The sequence below is a fragment of the Melopsittacus undulatus genome, chromosome 10, assembly GCF_012275295.1.
Source record: "Melopsittacus undulatus isolate bMelUnd1 chromosome 10, bMelUnd1.mat.Z, whole genome shotgun sequence".
Lineage (NCBI taxonomy): Eukaryota > Metazoa > Chordata > Aves > Psittaciformes > Psittaculidae > Melopsittacus > Melopsittacus undulatus.
The window spans coordinates 16,782,507-16,804,145 of record NC_047536.1 but is presented as its reverse complement, the minus strand read 5'-3'; the positions used below and the strand labels follow the sequence as shown (position 1 = coordinate 16,804,145).

The following is a 21,639-nucleotide window of genomic DNA, read 5'->3' as shown; positions in this document are numbered from 1 at the left end:
AGAGAATCCTCACTAAAATAAAGCCCTTGTGCAGTTGCTGGCACCCTGTCAGACCTGATTATTTAATCATGCACAGTGAATGTATGGCATGCCTGGGGTGGGTGTGGGTACATACCCAGGGGTGGGTGTGTGCACATCTGTGTCTTGTGCAGAGTTCAATATTTGTAATCTTTTCAAATACATCAGTTCTCTGGGGTTATTATGGTCTTACTAGGGCCCTATTAATAATCTGCACCAAAAAGAGTAAAGTGCCTGTTTTGATAATCTAGACCCTACATTTTTAACACAACATTTCTGCATCATTTGGGAGCCATAAGAAAGGTCTCTGATGTACCGATACCCAGTGGCCATGAGGACACCAACAGCATAACAAGGACTTTATGAAAAGAGATCAGGGACCATGGGACTATACAGGGCAATGGGCCTGTGAAGTTTTATTTTAATTGGGAAGGTTGTTATTGTTTTAAATGTTGGGGAAAGTGTCCCAAGCAGCAGAACCTTTATGTGTTTTATCTAACAGAAAGCTTATCTGCTCTTCACTGCCAAGACAAGCATAGTGAATCCTATTATGAGGCTCAGGACAGCAAAAGGGATGGGTAAAATGAAATACACTGGTGGAATACAACTTTATTCAGCCACTGACTAGTCATTTCAGCTTTATTTTTTTGTAAGGAGAAAGAGGTACACTTGTCTGGCTGTTTGTGAATGTGTTAGCAGTAAAAAAAATGTTTTTCTGAATCTCTTTGACATATAATCTTGTTTAATGATGTAAGCTATCATAAATACAAGTCCAACAATGAGGGAGAATTAACTTCATGTTTAGGAGGAAACACTAGAGCACAGCTGTCTCTGAAGACATTTTGGATGGCAGATTCACTCTGTCAAACAGCTGCTTTTAATGGTAAAATGATTTGTGCTTTCTTCAGACTTCAGTGCAGTGCAGGCAAAACTGATGGAGAAACTTGCATCTCTCATGGGTAGTCATGCAGCAGACTGCAGACACCTCTGCCAGATTGCATCATTCAGCAGAGGAATAAATACGGGTCCCCCCATCAATGTAAATGATTTATTATTTTTGAGATTGTCTCATAATCATGAAATGTGGATTCTTAATGACTCAGCAGCTTCCAACTGATCACATAGTCTTTGAAAGGGGATAAGCATCGATGATTTATGGGGTACCATGTTACGTTCTGTGATGTATGCAAGAGGAGAGACTCTATTGAAAGTGCCATTCATAAAGTCAGCAACAAAACCGAACACATGCAATTTGGGTCATTTTATTTTCAGCTAAGGAAAGGTGCCACCTGTATTGTGAATCAAAGGAAACAGGCGATGTGGTGTATATGAAAAGGATGGTGCATGATGGGACCCGCTGCTCCTATAAGGACGCTTACAGCATCTGCGTGCGGGGAGACTGTTTGGTAAGCTCCTGGTGGCTTCCTTCAGAGCTTATGTACTATGAAAACAATTAAAACGGTAGCTTGAGTGTTTCTCTCCAAGTATGACTATTTAATTAACTATAAAAACACTTTGGGCAATAAGGACATTTCATTAGGATTATTGTCACAATATTATGCGTGATATTCACAGTTGCCATCACATTGCATGTGACTCAATGCCAACAGCTCCTACCTACACAAGTAATATTTAATGCAGTGTTTGAAGATGAGCTATTACAGTTAGCATTCACCGAAAGCTTTTCCTGCTGAGGTTTAGTGGGGGCGGAATGTACAATGAAATAGGAACATGCAGCAGCTTTCAAGGAAAGCGGTGTTAAGACGCAGCTGATGTGCATTCTCTGTACTTGATCATGCTATTTTTAAAAGATCAATGACCATTCCTCTAAGCTGGGATCTGCTGCAGGTCATCTTTCAATGGAATTAGAGGCTCTGACTTAGCAATGCACTGGTGGAGGTGCTTATCCTCGTATGGATGCCTTGATTCTCCTGGCATCTGCTTTAAGATAAGCTGAGGCTTAAGAGCTCTTCCTTAACCGTGCTGCTTTCCTTCAGTAAGAGGCCCACTGTGAAGCATAATACAGTCACCTGATTGACAGCTGTTATAGGAACTGGAGGTATTAAAATCTGTTTAGATGTTGCTCTTCCAGGAAAATACTACAATTTGTATGTCTTTGCTGAAGCAGAAGTCTGGGGTTGATATCTGAAGTCTCGTTTGAATCATAGCATGGGTAAATGAGAATGACTGGTTTTCTTTTCTGTGCACAGAAAGTTGGGTGTGACAGAGTCATAGGTTCCACGAAGCAGGAAGATAAGTGTGGTGTTTGTGGAGGAGATAATTCCCACTGCAAAGTGGTGAAAGGAACATTTTCAAGAATACCAAAGAAACAAGGTCAGTGCATTCGGTGTGTTTTGTCCTGGGGAATTCAGGGTGTTCGTGTTTGAACTCTTGTGTTTCATGGAAAGTACCAGAGCAATCACAAATTGTTTACAGCATCACTAATTCCAGTCAGTTGTCTGGACTTGCCTTTGAGATGCCTCTGGAATTTGAGAACAAGACTTTTGTTCAGTAGTTGGTTAAATCTGCTGATATCAAGGCTTGTGCATGCATAGAGGAGGGCTTCATTTCTGCTTGTTGGAGAACCATGGACTTGTTCGTGCTGCTGCTGTCACTCAGCTGATCTGAGTCACTGGAGTGTCATCATCACTCACTGTCAGACAGGAGCTGGCATAGTCTCTCTGTGAGTGCATATGGCACTCAAAGCCCATTCTAGTCTGAAGCAAAGTCTGTTGATGACACTTAAGGCATTTTTCTGCTTTTAACCCTTTTCTGCCCTTTGTCCCTGTTATATTCTATCACCTAGCACAGAAATAGGGATGAGAATGATGCTGGATTAGGTTCAACTTGCTGTAGTGCACCCTGCTTTTGAAAAATAAGATTTATTTTAAAACCTAAGACAGGTTCCTACTGTTTGAGACAAACTAACCAGTTTCTATCTTTTCGAATAAAGGGCACATTAAGATGTTTGAAATTCCTGTTGGTGCAAGACACTTACTTATACAGGAAACAGATGCCACCAGTCATAATCTCGGTAAGTATGCAACAAGTAGGAAAACTTTCAGTCAGAATATCTTTTTCCTGCTGTTTATTTTTGTCTCTGGAGCCTGACAATGTGTTTATGCATTTGTTTACCCATTATCTTCCCACACCACATACCTCCTTTAAGCATGTTAAATTAGGAAACTTGTTTGGCAATTTGATTTCCCCGGGCTGGATTCCCCAGTGTCCTAGCATGAAGATCACTGGTTTGGCATATGCATGTGCGAAAGCTGCTGGAAGAGGAGCTGAATTACATTATGAGGTGCAATGCATTATTTTCATGTGCATTTTGTAATGAGCTTCCCATCCTCTGTCATTTCCCAGCTACATCCAAATCCATTTCAGATCTGCCCCATTGCTAACAGTATTGATGTGAGGCTGCCTGATCAATCCGGCAACTTAGAAAGGAATTGAAATCTGTTCCTCACCATGCCCTGTAATCAATGGGAAGCAGTGGCTGTTATTAATTGGAAGTAGATTCACAGTGAATGGCTTAATTGTGTCTTCCCAAGTCATCCCAACTTGCTTCCCTTGCTGCTCAGTGCAGCCTGGCCTGTGGATCAGGAGAGTGGTTGCACACTGATTCAGACAAGTTTCTTCTTTAGGTGTGGAGCAAGTGGTGCACAGGGGACACAAACAGCTTGTTCTCTGTCTAGGCCAGTGCTGAGGGTGCAGGATGCTCAGATAGCTGCTAGAGACAGAGAGGAGTTAAAATCTGATGTTAAATAACAAACAGTCCCTGCTGCTTCTAACGAGGAGAATGAATTGTCCATCTCAGAAAGCCAAGAGTCTTAATACAAAGGTGGCTGAAGTCTCTCCAGGTGAAGGATGGGGCACTGATGGCCGCTGAACCAGAGGGATTGGGTGCTGCGTGCAATAGGCAGGGGCCTGCAAAGCAACACAAGTTTAAGCAGGGCAGTGTTGGTGTCAGAGGTGGTTCTGAGCAAGAGAATTAATGCAATTTCTAGCCTCTCTCTCTTGCTGTGTGGACCTGCTGGGGGTTAGCCCAGTAGCCTTTCTCTTGTGGAGCAGTAACAGCCCCCTGAGCTGCCTTACAACATGTGAGAGAGCTGAGTAGCTGTGGGACCCCCACCAGCTCTCAAATTGGCTCAGATTTAGCTGGTGGATTTATAAGTTGTTAGTTGGGAGCAGGCAGAGGGATGCATGCGGTGCAATTGTGCTGGCCTCATTTCGCTGGCAAGGCAGGCTATGAAAAAGATAAAAAAGGACAACTGATGTTTCTGGAGCTGAGCAGGAAAAGCATTGGCAGTTGAGTGAGACACCTGAAAAAGTGTTTCCAAACCAGTGAGGGAACAGAGGGAAAGGACACACTGGCTTTGTCTGCTTCTTCCTCTGGGACAAGAGGCCAACAGAACTTGAGATGAGAAGCAAATCTCTCATGTTCACTTTTCTTATGTTCCTAGCAATTAAAAATCGTGAAACAGGGAAGTTCATTCTCAGTGAAGACAACTACGTGCCAGACTCTAAAGTATTTATTGACATGGGTGTGGAGTGGGAATATCGGAATGATGATGATAGAGAAACTGTGCAGACCATGGGGCCGCTGCGTAATGGAATAGTCATTCTGGTAAGTCAAATGGAAACCATCTTCCATGCAACACAGTGTCAGGGTTGCAGAGCCATAATGTGCTATAATGTATTTTAGATTCCTCTTGTGAGCTACAAGCACACATCTGCTTCAGTTCTAAGACAATAGTAAGATGTATTTTAATTCCTTTTTCCTAATTCATTGTTCTGTACAAGAGTTTTTCTAACTGGAGGTTATGTGTTGAGCAGCCAGCTCTCATGATTATTTCCTGTGGATGGCTAAGCAAATGACCACTGCGTGAAGGCTCTCTTGGTTACTTACCATATCTGGCTCATGAGCAGTAGATAAAAAAGGTCAAAATGGTTCATATCAGGTAGTTCCACAAGCTTCTTCTCCTGTCTGTGTTTTGAAGAGATAACCTGCAAAGGCAGATGCAGGATTCTTGTGCTCCCAGGCTCACTTTGTCAGGACACAGCCAGTTCTGCTGTTCCCAAACCCACCCAAATATACCCTTTTTTTCATTGCAAACCAGCAAAAGATAGACTAAAATGAATAGTGGTAGTTTGGTTCAAAAAGCAGCTGTAATGTGTTGAGCTACAGCAGCTGAATGTCAAAGGAGGAATAAATATTATGTTTTCAAAGGACCAATGTTTTGCACATTATTCACATTGAGTTCTGTTTTCTTGCGTTTGTCTTAGTGCAGTGTGATAGCAAAAACTCTAAGTAGTTTATATTTCTGTCAGGATTAAATAACACATTTCACAGAATTCCCAGGATTATCATAAGAACATTCATGTTTTTATTAGAAATATAAGCAGTTTTCTTCACTACTTTCAGTTATCAGTGCATTTGAATTTGCCTTGTCTTTCAGTGGAACTACCCATTATCATCTTAGTACATTTCCTTCCTTTATGAATGGGTATGGACAGAATTTAGTATCGTGAAGTCAGTTCAATGCTGGCAAGAGAAATCAGTCTAAATCAACAACAGTCTTTCTTAATATGCACTTTAGAAACTCTGTGTCATAAGGATAGAGATACTTTATCATAAGGCGAAAAAAAATGTGTTGAGTGCAACTAAAAGGTTTAAATGCCTCTGGGGATGTTCTTCTATGTGAGCCATGATGATTGCTATTTCATATCATCTCACATAGCTTCTGATATGAGTCTTTCATATCATTTTTCCCTACCTTTGTTTTGCTTACTAGGTGATTCCTCATGGTGGTGCCAAGATATCTTTGACTTACAAGTACATGATCCATGAAGATTCTTTGAATGTAGATAATAATAATGTTTTGGAAGAGGATTCAGTGTCATATGAATGGGCTTTGAAGAAATGGTCCCAGTGTTCAAAACCTTGTGGAGGAGGTAAAAACAAAACCCCAGAGTGCTCAAAATTGATGAAGAGAAAAAGAACTGATGACACTTAAGACATTTTTCTTCTGACCTATTTTAATTCTTATTAAAAGAATGAACACTACATGTGGCATTCATTGCCACAAGACATTAGGGGAAACCAGGACTATGGGTTTTATTTAAGTTAAGAAACAGAGAAATAAATAATGAATGGAGATAAAAATCTGACTGAAATGGGTTTGCAGGCAGATGTGGGGTGACTCGTTCCTGATTTATGTTTGTGAGGCTGAAATACTGTACAAATGTGCAAGATATGGATGAGGGTCTCCAAGCTGCCAGGGTGCCAGACCTCAAGGTGCCACGGGGCAGAACAATTCCGTGTGCTAAATCTGCATGAATAAGTGTTCATTCATTGCAATGTACAGTTCCTTTTGTAGCATGTTCACCTGTAGTTCCAGCTGCAATATGTGACGGTGCTTGCTCAGTTTGTTTGAAACCTGAGTCCTGTGTAAGATGTGCCAGTACTGAAAATAAGAGGAGTGTCTTTCCTCAGGCTACCAGTTCACAAAGTACGGCTGCCGGAGGAAGACAGACCACAAGATGGTTCATCGGAGTTACTGCGAGCTGATCCAGAAGCCAAAGCCCATTCGCAGGGTGTGCAACCTCCAGGAGTGCTCCCAGCCCATGTAAGCATCACTGCCCACCAGCACTGCTTGGTGGTAGCTGCAGCAGGCTCTGTACCCAGATGGCACTTGTCACCTGAAAGAAGGTGACTTTAGCTTCCTTTCTATGCAGCGTTGCAGAGACATAGAACTGTGAGCATGTGATGCTGGGTTACGCTTGTAGAAATACTGTTTCTGGGACTGCTGGTTCCTATTACTGCTGAAATAAGTTGGATTAGAAAATAAGTGCTGTCTTGATCCAGACTTTTGTGTTCAGGCCATCTTGAGGTAATAAAAAGTAGACATAAATTCAATTTTACACAGTGTGAATTAACCATGTAAGAACAAATTTAAAGAGTGCTACATAAAAAGCCAGTTGCCATACAGGCTCTCAGATCCAAATCTTCCTAAAGTTCACAGCATATTTTTGGACATTTGAACACAGGAAAAAAATACTTGACCTGATAGATTTCCTAACTGCTCTTGTACAGCATGGAAAGCCTGGTACACCTTCACCTTTGGTAGACATAGTCAAGTGTTACAAATACTTTAATTCACATTTTGACTGGCAGCAGGTTACTTCTGCCACATGTAGGACTCACATATTCCTTGTGTTGCTACTGCAACAAGAAAGGAGTATGTTGATCCCAGCATTTACCTCTGGGGACCAAGTCTGGATTCCAGGAAGCCCAGCAAATAAGTAGAACATACCACACAATATTTCCTAACTTCCTTTCAAAAAAGATAGAAAAAAAAAAGAGAGAAAAGTCCAGAAACTGTGCCCCATAAACTCAGCATGGGTCATGGTTTAACGTTTATTTATTGGAAAACTGAAGTAATGACTTAACTGTGTCTCAGGCTCTCTGTAAAGGACTGTATTCTTCTTTCAGCTGCAACTATAATTGGACCCAGGTACCACAAAGACTCAATAGGATCCTAAATTGTCCTTGGATTCTTGAATGTTTTAGTCACTTCTGTTTCCATAGAATGGTATTGGAGCATTTCACATGAGTATGTAGGAGAGGCCATTATTTAAGAGATTTTATGATGCTCTGTGACACCCACTGCACTAATATGCTGCTTCTTCACTTCTGGGAAAAAGCCATCTTTGTCTCTGAAATCACCTTGGGATTCATGGCATTGTGCTCTGCTGTGCTTGTCTTTCTCCACAGCTGTGTACTTTCAACAGGCTACAAAGAGAAAGTTGGGTGAAATTGCCACTTCTTGTTTAACTTGAGCATTTAGGGCGTTGCCTTGTGCCCATGCTCTTTCTTGACTATTTCTAAACTCAGGGTTTTATGAGTACTTTAGGACAATTGCTTCAAACTTGAGATATTTCTTCAGACTTTATATTTTTCTGTTAAGTTTATCTCATGAATACTGTTTTTATTTGACAATATTTCCTTCTTGGATATCTCGGCATTCTGTAAATATTTATAGACTGCTGTATATCTCCATTACTTGATTATAACCAACCTTTCAGTAGTCTACATAAATTTCCTCTGGCCCTGTCTGTCCTTGTTGCTCCTCTCTAAGTTGCTTACTGTTGTAGCTGTAATCCTTGAGCCAGTTTGGATGATCAGTTTTCAGCTATGCCGCATCACAAACCACAGGTTGCATTTTACAGTGGCCCAACTGATTTCCACGTTATGAATTCAGACCTTCTGATTTTCAGTGTAGTGTTGCCTTCCCCTAAACCAAACGTTTACGATGCTGAGGACCCTTGGTCACCCCGAGCTCAGCACACAGAGCACTGATGGTGCAGCTGGGTTTGCCAGTGCTTCAGCAGATGGTGTCTGGCATGGCCAGGGATGTGCTCCATGGAGTATACAGATATTGGCCAGGTTGGAGCTGCATTTCTAACCCAGCTGGTTTGGATTCACTCCTGTGGGAACCAGCTGTAGGGATGACTGACGCTTGCTGCATTATGAGACAAGGCACAACTCTTGTACCAAGATCTGGGAAGTTCAGCAGCACCCTTGGGTGGTGGCTGCTTTTGACATAAAAACTACTGTATTTTTATGTGCAGTTTTGGAAGGGCGAACTTAAAATCAAAGCAAACGAAGCTATGTAACAATAATGCTTATCTCGGAGATAACAGGAAAGAGGCATGTTAAAGATCTGGGTCTTACTACTGATTTTTCAGGGACATGATAAAATAACCCTCACCATGACTGCTTATGGTTTTTCATACATCTTCTTTTTCCATATCAGAACTAGTATTAACATCTTGTTAAACCTGTGTTTAAGAGTTATTCTTCAACAGACAGTTTGAACCCACCTGATTTAGAAGAGAGGTAATTTTACTCAACTTATTTTCTTTTCACCCACTCAGATGGGTCACAGGAGAGTGGGAGCCTTGCAGCAAAAGTTGTGGGAAAACAGGGTATCAAGTACGATCTGTCCGATGTATCCAACCCCTACATGATAATACAAATCGATCCGTTCATACCAAGTACTGCAACAACAACCGTCCAGAGGGCAGGAGGCCTTGCAACCGGGAGCTTTGCCCAGCACAGTGGAGAATTGGAGCCTGGTCACAGGTCAGTCCCTTTCTGGAGGTCTCAAGCAACTGATTTCTTGTAATGGAGGGGATAAATTCTTGGCATTTGTTCTGGGCTTTCTATTCAAATGCATTGACACAATAAACTACACAGAGGGTGTATTGCTTCCCTTGCTACTAATGCCACAGGAAGTGAGCTAGATGGAGAGACAGTAGTAGTGAAACAGCCAGTGAAGCCATCCTGCAGTGCTGTTGGATGATCCTGTGAGCCATGCATACAAGATGTCAGCATCAGGAAAGCTGACTTCTACCTGCTCTTTATTCTGCCCACAATCATTTACTGTTGCCACTAATTACTAATCCATTATTTCCCAAGGGTGGCTGGAGTCTAACTGGTGCTTGTTCTTCCAGTGCTCTGTCAGCTGTGGCAATGGCACGCAGGATCGCCCAGTCCTGTGCCGGACCAGAGACAATGCCATCGGCCTTTGCAAAGAAAATAAACCAGAGACTGTAAGGATGTGCAGACTACCTCCATGTTCAAGTAAGTTCTTGTCTTCTCTACCGTATGTTACTTGCTGGAAAAAGTTATGTTATTAGAAATGCCTTCATTGAATTTATATTTGTGTGCTGCATCTGCCTGGGGTGCCAATTCTCCATAGATCTGATTTTGAGCAGACTTCCCAAATGTGGAATGTGCTGGGCTTGTGGCTAATCAAGGGCATCATGTACAAAGATGCCTCTTTGCTTTCCCCATCTCCAGCAACAGTTCCAGGCTTCTTTTCCATTCTGTCAAGCTCAAGTTGTCTTTAGGGGTTATCTAACTCAATTTTTTTAAGCTATAATCAATTTATACTTACTTAATCCAGGACATTAATGCCTTTATCCTTATTAGTTTTTCAGCTGTTTGCAAATGATACTTAAGAGATCATTTAATATATTCCTATCATTAAGTAATTAATATTTTTCTTTTATTCTTGATTTGTCAGGGTAGCTTTTGATTCCTAATTAATTAGAACCAAGCTGTCAATTCTGGTCTCCAATGCAAAGATTTTAAAGAAACAGTATAATTAAACTAGGCTGGGTGTATCTTAGGAGATACTTAATGCTGCCATGTGAAGTTCTTCTGGAGAACTGGCCTTCAGGCTGCCTTCAGTGTTGGCTTTTGCAGTAGCAAAACTACACAGCCCAGTCATAATCCTTCCCCAGGCTCCTTCACTGTTGGAGCCCACTGATGGTCATACCTTATCCACTTCTAACAAGTCAACTACTTAATGCTAATATATATTATGTTACATCTTTTTTTCCCCTCTATTCAAGGAAACGTTTCTGATCCTTCAAAGAAAACCTACATGATACAATGGCTGTCAAGACCTGATCCAGACTACCCCATCCAGAAAATATCTTCAAGTAAAAGACCCATTTATAACTCTGCCTTTGCCCTTAAATGCATGCCACATCGAATGTGGACTTTGCCTTTTGCTCTCTTCTTCTCTCTATGCGGAAAGTTCCCTTGACTTTGCCAAGTTTAAATCTTGGGCTGAATCTTTTTTTCACACCAGGCACTTGGTGCTCGGTGTCTTTCTTCTCTGGAGCTTGCGTAGCACTGGTGATGGAGGTCTTGAAGTGTTGGATGTGTGAAGTTGGATCTCCACAGTATGTTGCGGTCCTCTGAAAGGGAGCTGGGATCGGTTTGCTTGTTGCTTGGTGGTGGTGAAAAAAGGCTCTTACTGGTTCACGATGTTCAGTTTGATAGCAAAACTGAGAACTTATTGTGAATGTGATCACATCACAATAATGACACCTTGTAGTGCTAAAGTTCTCCTTTATCTAGAAACTCTAAATCTCATAACTCTCTAGTTTCAGTTCGCTGACAGGGTAGTCTGATGAGTGAAAGACTTTTCTCATTCCATTTTCCTTTGCGGTGCCATCACTTTACTCACCCTTGCTGCTCATTTTTGATTCCTGACCCTCACATTTATGTTTGTAACCTGTGGAGGGCTCAGTGGGAGGCAGAAGCTCAGTTTCTGTCATTACTTTCTGTGCTGCTATGACACCATCTGCTCTCACCAAACTCCTGGTGGTGACGTGGGATATTTTTCCTTGAGGAAAGCTGTATTCCTTTTCCCCTTGCACAATTTTTGCCAGTTTTGTGTACTTTCACTTTAGAAACAGAACGGGAGCAGAACAGGCATGGTCCATGTGGAAGGTTGTGTGGTGGTGTTTTACTTAACCTGGCAGAGGCAATATGGTGTTTTCATTGCCTACGATGTCTCCAGCTGCTCAGCATGGAGCTGTTTATACTCATTACATCTTTGGTCTTTTTTCACCATGTGCATGTCTGACTTGACTGGTACGGTTGTATGTGTGTGTGTGTGTATGCTCTATAGATGTGTCAACTGGCAAACATAACAGTGTGAACTACTACAGAATTACCTCAATTTTTATTGCTTTTTTTTTTGCTTAGAAGAAGAATTTTAGAAATATGCCTTAATGTTGAAATGTAAATGGCATTAATTTACCAGATCCAGCTTTAAATATAAACAGTAAACTGGTACCTTGAGTTAATCTTCATATGGAGTGTTTTTACTTGAATGATAACTATTAGAAGGCAGTAAATTTAATCCAAGATTAATTTGCACAGCGCATATCCATATGTTCATCAGGACAGGATTGTGACCTGACTTACTGATATTTAACTGGCATTCTTGCTTCACTTTCCGTGTTTGTGTTGAAGATTTGGAATTCACAAGTCATAAACCTGTTTGTGACAGTCAGTACCAATAGTAGACGCGCATCCACTTTAAATCCGCAGCCTTGGAGCAGATTGCTACCTTATTGCTTTGATCATATCGTTTGGAAAAGTGGCATTTTGGAATCTTTGGGTCGTCAACAGTGTAGCACTTCAAACTTGTCATTATCATGTGATCACATACTGAAATTTTTGCTGTTAATATGATAATTTCCTGAAACATGTTAACAATTTACATGACAAGGTGAAAAAGCAAAGACACGTATCTGGCACTGAATACTGTTATGTAAAATAATTGGTGTTTAACTGTATAAATATATTCATGACTGTTACCTTTAAATAGACAATGTTTAGTGATGTTTCAAGAGATGGGTGGCTATAGAGAATGGTGCAATAAGGTATCTGGGCATTGTGCACTATGTCTATATGCACTTTGGTTTATCAGGGATATTTTATTAGTGTTTTGTATGTATTTAACATAATATTAAAGATGTGCCAATTCAGTTTGCTTTTCAATATTTTTTTATGAGACTAATGTGTACCAAAGTGACTGTGAAACTGATTTATTTTTTTCTTACTGATGTTTTGAAGATACACTTCCAGTCTGTCATGCATACTGCAAGTAAAAATAAATAAAAGTTCAGCAAATCTGGATATTTTGGTTTGGATAGAGGATAAAAATTTCATTCTAGCATTCATACGCTACAGAGTTTATTTATATAACTTATCAGATGTCACTAAACAGATTACATAATGCAGTTTTATTTTCATGTCATTTTAAGCTTGTCATGACATATTTTTTGGCAGGAGAAAAAAAAGGCATTTTTCTAAAGGTGCATTTAGTGATTCTTGCAAAGCTAAGAACAGATCTGCCTTGTTGAAAACTACATTTGAACATGGTTGGCTTTCATTTTGCAAGCTATTTGGAGAAGCTTGCTTCTTTGGAGAGGTCATGCAACACAAGGCAAAACGTTCAAAGAGAACTCTACATCATTTGTAAATATATATACATATATATAGCTGTATAGGCACATGGAGTCCTTTGTATAGAGTTGTGCATGCAGGTAGGAACAGTTCCAGCTCTTAAAGACTGGTTTAAAAATGTCTCCAAAGCCAAGGTACTATTCTTAGGTTCCTAAGGAAGAAGTTGTTTGTTATTTCCAGCACCATCTCATTTTAGCATTTGACAAATATGAAAAAGAATTGATGCATTTGAAAAAAGGAGCCAGCATTTTGCTTTTCTGCAACGAACGCAACAATCGGGGCATAAATACAATGTAGGGAAGGTGTTTTCACCTTCCTCAGCCAGCATTAGCATTTTAAATCAGCAGCAAGAGTTAGCAGTTTATTTTAGACTGATTATGTTTGCCAATTAAACACTTATAATGCCCTATTTTGTTAAGTGAGGGTGAGTGAAGAGGTGACACCTACACTTTCTGAGTTCACTTGATACCTCTGGGTCTGCTCTGGTTTTCTGCTTTGCTCTAAGGTTGTTGACAGGGTAAGTCAGTATTCATAGCAGGATGCTGAAATATGAGCTCCAGTACCACGCTGACTTGAGCACACCGTCTGCCATCGAGTATGCTCTAAATAAAGGCGAGTAATTGGAGTTACTCATCCTTTACTGTAAGAGTAGGTGGAAATGTAGTAAGATCAGGGAGAGAGGCAGAAGTGATTTCATTTCTGTCTCAGCATTCTGGTCACAGAGATGTTTTGTTACTCATTATGCCAAGTGTTGGTCAGTCTGCCTTTCTCCTCAGCACTCTCCTCTCCTACAAGCCCTCTGACTCCTCTTTCTCTCAGCATGGGTTGTGTGTTGGGATTTTTCCTTCCCTGCAGTTCCCAATAGTTCCTCACTCCATCACTTCAGCCTGGAGGCACAGGAGCTGTAGAGCATGTGTGTAGGACATGTAGCTTTCTCTCCATGGAGCCTGCTAACCCTTCACTGTCTATCCACCACCAATTCATATGGTCCTCTACCTCCTCTGAGCAGGAATCACAAGGGCTTGAGTAATCTCTGAGTAGGCTTCTATGTTCCTCAGACAGTAGTACAATTTGGCCAGTTCACCTTTAGGTATGTAGACTTAGCCTACATTCTGCCCCCTCTGTTTCAGCAAGCTCAAGATCTGCCATGACACCTCTATTACAGTACAGATTGTCAAAACAGCTATTGACCGATTATCCTTCTTTCTCTTTTGTTACAGTTTTACAGTCAGTGACACAAAAATTGGGACACCTTACTGAGTCCCCCAGTCATTAATGGACTGGGTTGGCCCCTTTGCACTGGAGTTTGTTCTGAAAATATCAGCTCCCCTTTTCTCTCGAGCAAGAGACACGCTCAGTCAATGCTGCTGATTTCAGAATAGAGATACCTGGCAAAAAAATATCACTCCAATGGCAGAAATATCACTCCATGGGAGATGGATTCATTCTAACAGTTACATGGTACACATCAAAAATAAGACTTGACTTTCTTGAGACAGTCCAGATAGATATAAATTACCTCTGACTGTGAATACTCACTTGCTAGAGCATAGAAGATCATTAAATAGAGTGAAACAGTGAAAAAAAGATTTCTCTATATAAACCTTGATGACTTTCTGGGGGTTTAATGTAGTCTTACCAACAACACCGTAATATGGGTGTGCTTTGAACTCTAAGCCAAAGCAGTAATGGAATTCATCGTGGCTGCATGGTCTTCAGGGTAGCACTTCCAGAACCTGAACCCAAAAATTAGAGTGTTACAGTCTATAGCATGGATGAGGCTGGTACAAACAGTTCAGATCAGCTTTGCATCCCTTGTAGTGAACTGAGTTTTAGGTTTAATATTAAGCCTGCTTCTGCTTACAGAAGGCTCATTTGCCAGTTTCCCATCCCACTTTAAATATCAAACCCTCTGCCCACTGCCAAAGCTTCAGCTTTGTTTCTTTTTTTCTGATCAATGTGAAGATGCTCTTTATTTATCTGTTCCCTTTTTCTCTTTCAGAAGATCATTGTCAAGGAGACAAGTCAATGGTTTGTCGCATGGAAGTTCTCTCTCGTTACTGCTCGCTTCCTAGTTACAATAAGCTGTGTTGCAAGTCCTGTAACATACACAGCAACGTAACAGAGGTGGACGATGTAACTGATTCTAACATCAATAAGAATAATGTCATTGAGGAGGAGCTCCTGACCACCCTCAGCCCTCCCATGAGCCTGTCCACTACACAGTCTTCCACCAGCCCTCCTCTTGTTCCCAAAACACGTGCACCTCCTTCCAATGCAACTGAGGAGCACCCAGAAATCAATGCAGTGGATGTTCCCTATAAAATTGATGGGCTGGATAATGAAGTATCACAGCACAACATCATTACACGGAGGAGGATACCTTATGAAAAGACAAGGAATAAAAGAATTCAGGAACTGATTGCTGAGAAAAGGAAAAAAGAGACTCTTAGGAAAACAAACTAAACTGGGAATGTGGCACAAACATTTTTCTCTTATAGAGATGTTACCAACATCATGGTATTGCCCGTGTCATAAAGACTAAAAATGAGAAAAAATCGAAGTGGTGCTATGGCAAAGATGCCAAATTCTGAAGCCTACTATAAATGGAAATGACAGATTGTTTCATAAGTGCTAATCTGAACACTTTGACATCTAGGTTTACAGGGTACGGTAGAGTATGAGTGCAATATCATTACAGCATTTCACTGAATCCAAACAAACTGTAATACCTAGGCCAGGTTAGCAGGTTTCTAGTTCATGGGCTCTCTTTAAGTCTTCTATGCCTGTGTAACACTGCTTGGGAATAGTAATGGGAGTTACATTTAGGATGGAGGAAAACAGTCCCAAGACATGATAAACCCTCTTCACACTGACAAGCAGGTGGTCAGCACCCTGTGATGCTTCTGTGCATTGCATAACTGGGCACTGGCTCAGCCCCCGGTTCAGGAGGGTACATAAGAACATGCCAGGCTAAGCTTAGGTGACTTTGGTAGAGCTGCCTCGGTGGTCACAGCCAGGAATGTGCTTATGTAGCTTTCTGAACCGGGCCTGCTTAAGAAAATACATAGAACATGCTGTAGCCATAAATTAACGTGTAGATTAAGAACTGGCAAACAATGCTTTACATACTTCCATAAACAATTTCACATCATTCCCCTGAACTTTTGAATACATGCAAGACATTCGGGTAGATCCGGCCAAGTTGGACTGACAACATCCGAGTCTTTCTGTTTACAGTTTTCCATATATTTGAGTCTTTAAGTTCCTGTAATGCAACAGCCTCAGTGATCTTTGTTGGTTGGTGCTTTTTTTATTGGTCTGATTTTTTTCTACCCACATACTGTTTAACTTAAAGATGACTGGATTGTTGTTGCCTTTTCTTTGGTGCTTTGTTAAGAAAACATTCTTTTTCTCCCATAGGATGAGATTATTTTGGAGGAAACATTTTTGCATTATCTTCCTTTCCTTATGACAATTTTACTGGTGCAGAAGTGAACAATTGTTTGCTGTACCCTTACATATACACAGACACACACATGTACTCACAGTACCAGGTCTGCTAGAAACATTAAGATTTGTAACCTGACAACCCTTTGAGTACTTCCTTCCCCCTCAGGGTCATCATGGTTTTCATAGCTCATTTTGAGTTCCTGATTGGTGATCAGAAGATGAATTCAGCTTGGCTCTAACACTGCAGAGATGGGAGCATGGACTGGCTCCTGCCATGCATGACGTCTGAGCAGTTTTTCTCCTGTCTCCTGGCTTGGACTCTTCCATTTGTTTCCTCTTTGCTGGTAAACCTCCTGCAGAGCCCAAGGCTTCCCTGAAATCCTCCTTTACCACTAGTACGTCTGATGGCTCTGAGTTCAGATTTTCCAATAAGAACTCATCCTCCAGCCCAAGCTGGTCTCAGATTGCTGCAGTGCCAGTTATAAACCTCTATATACAGTCACATAGTTATTGGAAATGTGCTGAGTTTCCAGCTCTTCTGTGGCCTGGCTGCTGGCAAAGAGCTTCAGAAGTATCTCAAGGTGAACCACATGTGGTTTCCTGCATCTTTGCCTTCTGCCCTCCACCACCATGGCTGAATGAGAATGAGCTGGTCAGTCTCCTCTTCAAAGCAAGCCAGTCCTGCTGGAAAGGAGGTGAGAGCCTCCAGGAACAGCAGACTTTGCAGCAGTGAGATGTGGAACTGTTCTGGCCTGAACTGCAGCCAGAAGTATGAAGGACAAGACCTGATTTAAGAGATACTTTTGGAGATACTGGCCAAAGCAGAGAATTAATGCATTCAGCTGGTGTGATGGCATCAAGCATCCCTTCTTACAAAGGACTGGGGTGATACATTTGGGTGAGTATTCGGGAGCAGCTCAGGCAGTACAGGGATGGGAGTTGGACCAAAGAGCAATGGGCCTGGTAGAAGTCCAGAGTGCTAGGAAACATCCCCTGGGCCAAGCAGACGTGGCTGCAGATGTGAGAGCAAACAACAAAGTCATCTGTTCTTGTTTTGAAAAGTAAAACTAAAGCTCCACAGTTTGGAAGCATTGAGCAGCAGCTGGCTGGGCAGTGGCAGGAGTCTCAACTCATTCTTTAACTCATGAGACACTAAATGCCTTCCTGCAATTGAAGACTGCTTATCTTTAGTGGCCTTCACTCGTGCCAGCCTTGCACCATTCCCTGCCCATCACTACAGAGCCACCATGTACTCACAAGCCCGGCGCTGGCACAGAAGCCTTGTGGCAAGGGGTTTGTGGTAGCCTACAGACAGGACAAGTTTCAGTATCAACATAGGGTCAGATCACATCTGTGCAGAACAGAGCAGTGAAGTAATGAGCACTGAAGGGAAAAAAAAAAACCTACTATGCTATTTATAAGCAAGGAGGATGTATCTAAGTTAACATCACTCCAGCTGGTGTGCCATGGGAGACAAAAGCTGTAGCTGGGCTCCCAGCCTGAGGGCTTAATACTTCTTGCCTTCCACTTTTCCTTTACACAGATGTGGTTAGCGTAAAACTCATCTTTTCCCCTTCAAGTTATTATCCTGCTTTTAGCTCTGTGGACAATAAAAATGAACCACAACTGTCAGCTTTTTCATAACCTAGAAGCACATCCAAGAGTATGATAAACTTAGGAAAAACCCTCACAAACCCAAAGGTAGAGAAGGGTTAGGGCTTGAAGTTATATAGGTGGGGAGGTAGAAATTTGCTACCTTATTCTCTGGGGCTTTATGAAGACACATTTCTCTAACCTCCAGAAGCCTGAAATAACGCAACTAAGAGCTTCTGTTCTTCCTTAGCATCTGGAACAGGCTTAGTCAACCAGGCAATGTGAAGAAATGCCACAGGACGAGTGCCCACAGCTCAAATGCTGCCTTACAAATAGCCTCTTCTGTCCAAATGACTTCCAAGTTGTGTCCCAATAGAACATGGGGCAGGAATTTATTTGGTGCAACTTCAAGTGACCTTTCTGCATAGAGCACAAGGAAAGGGCTCTTCCAGTGCAATGACCCAATGTTTGAAAAGGACCAAGTTGTTCTGTGCTGAGCATTTCCAGTGTCTCCCAGGGCCAGGACTGCTATAGGCTGGGCAAGGCCAATCCACATGCATGGCATGGACACCTGAGCTGAACTTGCAAGGCTGGTTCAAAGTTCAGCATCCTGTCTGCTTTGTTCTTTCTGTATAGTCAGTTCTCAATCAAACCAACCAAAAGCATCTTTCCAGATGAAGTGGAAACTTCATCTGCATCTTGGACCAGGAGCAGCCTCCCAAATGGCTGGTGTGGTGCTACCCTAGGTCTGGTGCTCATTAGGGACCCAGTGTAATGCTTACTAATGTCTGCATTTAGGAGGGGCTTGCTCCCTTCCCAGTGTCACCTTTAGGAGATTTAATTTGTATTATTTCTCTCTGGTTTTAATTCTTCTGAACATTTCTCTAGCTGTTATTTGAGGAACACTGAAATTATATTTGAAGGAGCAGCTTCAGACTAGTTTGCTCAAGACAGATGCTGATGGACATACACTGGTTCGTCTCCTTAATGGAGCAGAGCCACCAGCTGCCTTCTCTTTACAGTCGGGCTGTATGAAGGGGGAAAAATGTCTCTTCAGACCAGGAAAGATGCCTTCTTGTCAAGCTGGCATCAGTTTTTCAGAAGGTGTTTTCAGCAGTTCCTCATAATGGTTATTTCCTAAGAACATGTACCTCGCTTCTGGAAAACACAGAGCAGAGCTCTACTGATAAAGAGAGAGCAGCCCAAGGCAATGGGTGGGGATTTGCATTCAGCTGATATTTATTCCATGTCATGCAGTGAAATTTTGGTCATTTTTTGGTTGGTTGAACTTTGAGAACCATTTTCCCTTTTCTACAGTGCTGTAATTGGGCAAGAGCATCATCATAGTGTGTCTTCTGTGCCCTTTTGCAGTTGCCCGGGTACTGCATTTTGAGCTATAATGAGCAGAGAGTGGTACGTTAATGTAACCTAATACCCCAAAACAAAAGCAGATTTATAAGTAATACATTCCTGCAGAGGCCATCTCAGAGATCCCAGAGCTAAAGTAATCTGCTCCCATTAAACAACACATTTTGTGATCTAACCACACAAGTACACAGCTTCTTAAATTATCATTTTTCTGTTGGTCTAAACTTAGAATCCAAGTGACAGCCCCTCATGAAAAATCCCAAACCATTCCTGGTGCCTTTGGCTCCAATCTGCTGCCATTTTCTCCACTAACATTCCTTTAGAAATTCCTGTAATTTGTTATGAATGCATCACTGTTTGTATCTGTATCCATTCAGTATTTAGAGTTTCACAACATCTCCATAGAATGCTTTCAGATATTTGGAAAACTCTAGAAATGGTGCTTTACCAGTACTCAAAGGGGTTTATGTTTTATCTTATTACGTAATGCATTTAATGTCTTATTTACTCACCTACAGAGCACAGTATTAGCTATGTTCATCTGAATATCTATACGCAACTTCCATTCACTTACATATACCTTAACAGAAATTGCAATAAATAGCCATTTCTTGTATATTAAAAATGTATATACAAATTAGAATCTTTAATTTTATAATTTATTAAATTCAAATGTCTGTGTTCTTTTGCAAAGTGTTTGGTTTTTCCCTGTGCTTTTTTCACTGAAGTAACATTATGCAGAGGGGGAGGAAGAATCAGCATCTTCAGGCTCAAAACCAATTCAGTTTCCAAAACATCATCTCAATGAAATGGGATTGGGATACACTTACTGCTGAAGTCCTATATCCTTGTTACAACACATTAATATTATCCAAGGCCAAATATTATGAAGACTAAAACCTCAGCTGATAACCACACAGAAATTAATCAAATGCATTTAAACCTGCTCGAGGCTCTCAGCCTTTACACTGGGCTGAAATCCATCCTGGTCCATGCATCATACCCTTAAAAGGCTTAGTATATTTAGGCTTCTATTCAGGACTGATGAGAAAATTTCACTTTGCATGTCCTATTGATAAAATAATTGCTCCTTTCCATGAAATTCTTCTGCATACATTTTCCTGCCACATCCTGTGTGCTCAGAGCCAGGTTCCCTTTAAAGCATAATTGAATCGCTCCCATCTAATTGAAGTTTGTAGCTTGAGGATTTGAAAGGTCCCCACTTACCTTGATTACTCACTTAGCACCATGCAGTGCATTGAAGTCCAACATGTTCTTTAATCAGGTAACGAACAACCTCAGCTTTTTCAATATGGAAAACCATGTACTTACTTAAATGTCCTGGTAAAAGCCAAAACCTGGGTTTCATTTACTGCAGCAATTCATATAGTATCTAATTTACAGCTGTGACAAGGGTTATATTTAAGTGGCTTTTGCTTTCCCAACCCAAAGATTTTGAGAGTTTAGAGTGGCCATGGGGAAGGGTTTCACATCCAAAGCTCAGACATGATGAACATGGGTTCAAACACGTGAGGTCAAACACATGGAGTCAAACACTTCCAACACCCCTCCTTCTCCCTGGTCTTCCTCTTTGTCTGAAATGCCTAAAGATGACAATTACAGGAGCCCATCTCTTACTTTCCTGTCCTACATCAGCTTTTTAGCACATTTCCATCCATTCTTCAGACTTGAGCTATAACTGGTATAAATGTGGGATCCCGGACAGATGCACGTACACGTATACACATGTATACACATGTATACATGTCCCCATGGGGATAGCTCTGGCCCCTCTAGGTATTAAAGCTCCTGAGCAGGATTTCCCTAGCACGGGGGTGATTCCAAATGCCAAGTGAAGAAACAGAAGTGCCTGGGGCTCAGCTTTTTGGTACACAGTACAGAACCCCATCAAGTGCAAGAGGACCCCTCTTTACAGCATTACAGTGAGAAGCAGAGCAGGATGACACATGCAGAGAAACCTCATCATCGGCGATCTGCTGGGTTCAGCAGCAGATTGCTCCCACTAGCCCTAGGTAATGAAATTGCACTTTGCATCCATGCTACCCCCCAGCAGCACCGGGCTCCAGGCAGGCCAGTGACGGAGGATCAGCTCAGGCTGCTTTGCATCTCTGGATGCAGAGTTTCTAGCTGAGTCACCACTAGATGGTGGCACGGCACAAGAAGTACAATTGTGAAACAGCCGCTGGACTTTGGGACCAGGGTGAGAAATCCCTGGATCTGGTGAGAAGGGCTCTCTGCATCCCAGGGCCGCAGGAAGGACCAGATGGAGTAAAACCCACTCAGCTCAGGCCCCAGCACAGCGTAGAGGTATTTGAAGATGCTGTTGTACCCTTGCCAGCTGT

The 21,639-nt window shown here is 41.7% G+C and overlaps 1 protein-coding gene across 1 annotated transcript in view; it reads left to right on the top strand.

The window, feature by feature from the left end:
- ADAMTS2 (ADAM metallopeptidase with thrombospondin type 1 motif 2) overlaps positions 1-19,969 on the top strand; it is a 175,439-nt gene extending 155,470 nt beyond the window's left edge. The window contains exons 13-22 of the mRNA XM_034066717.1: positions 1,291-1,424; positions 2,229-2,352; positions 2,972-3,052; positions 4,485-4,648; positions 5,817-5,976; positions 6,518-6,650; positions 8,962-9,169; positions 9,541-9,670; positions 10,447-10,536; positions 14,865-19,969. Of these exons, the coding sequence (XP_033922608.1) occupies positions 1,291-1,424; positions 2,229-2,352; positions 2,972-3,052; positions 4,485-4,648; positions 5,817-5,976; positions 6,518-6,650; positions 8,962-9,169; positions 9,541-9,670; positions 10,447-10,536; positions 14,865-15,328 (1,688 nt within the window). The 3' untranslated portion in view covers positions 15,329-19,969. The remainder of the gene's footprint in view (positions 1-1,290; positions 1,425-2,228; positions 2,353-2,971; positions 3,053-4,484; positions 4,649-5,816; positions 5,977-6,517; positions 6,651-8,961; positions 9,170-9,540; positions 9,671-10,446; positions 10,537-14,864) is intronic.
- The last annotated feature ends 1,670 nt before the right edge of the window (positions 19,970-21,639 follow it).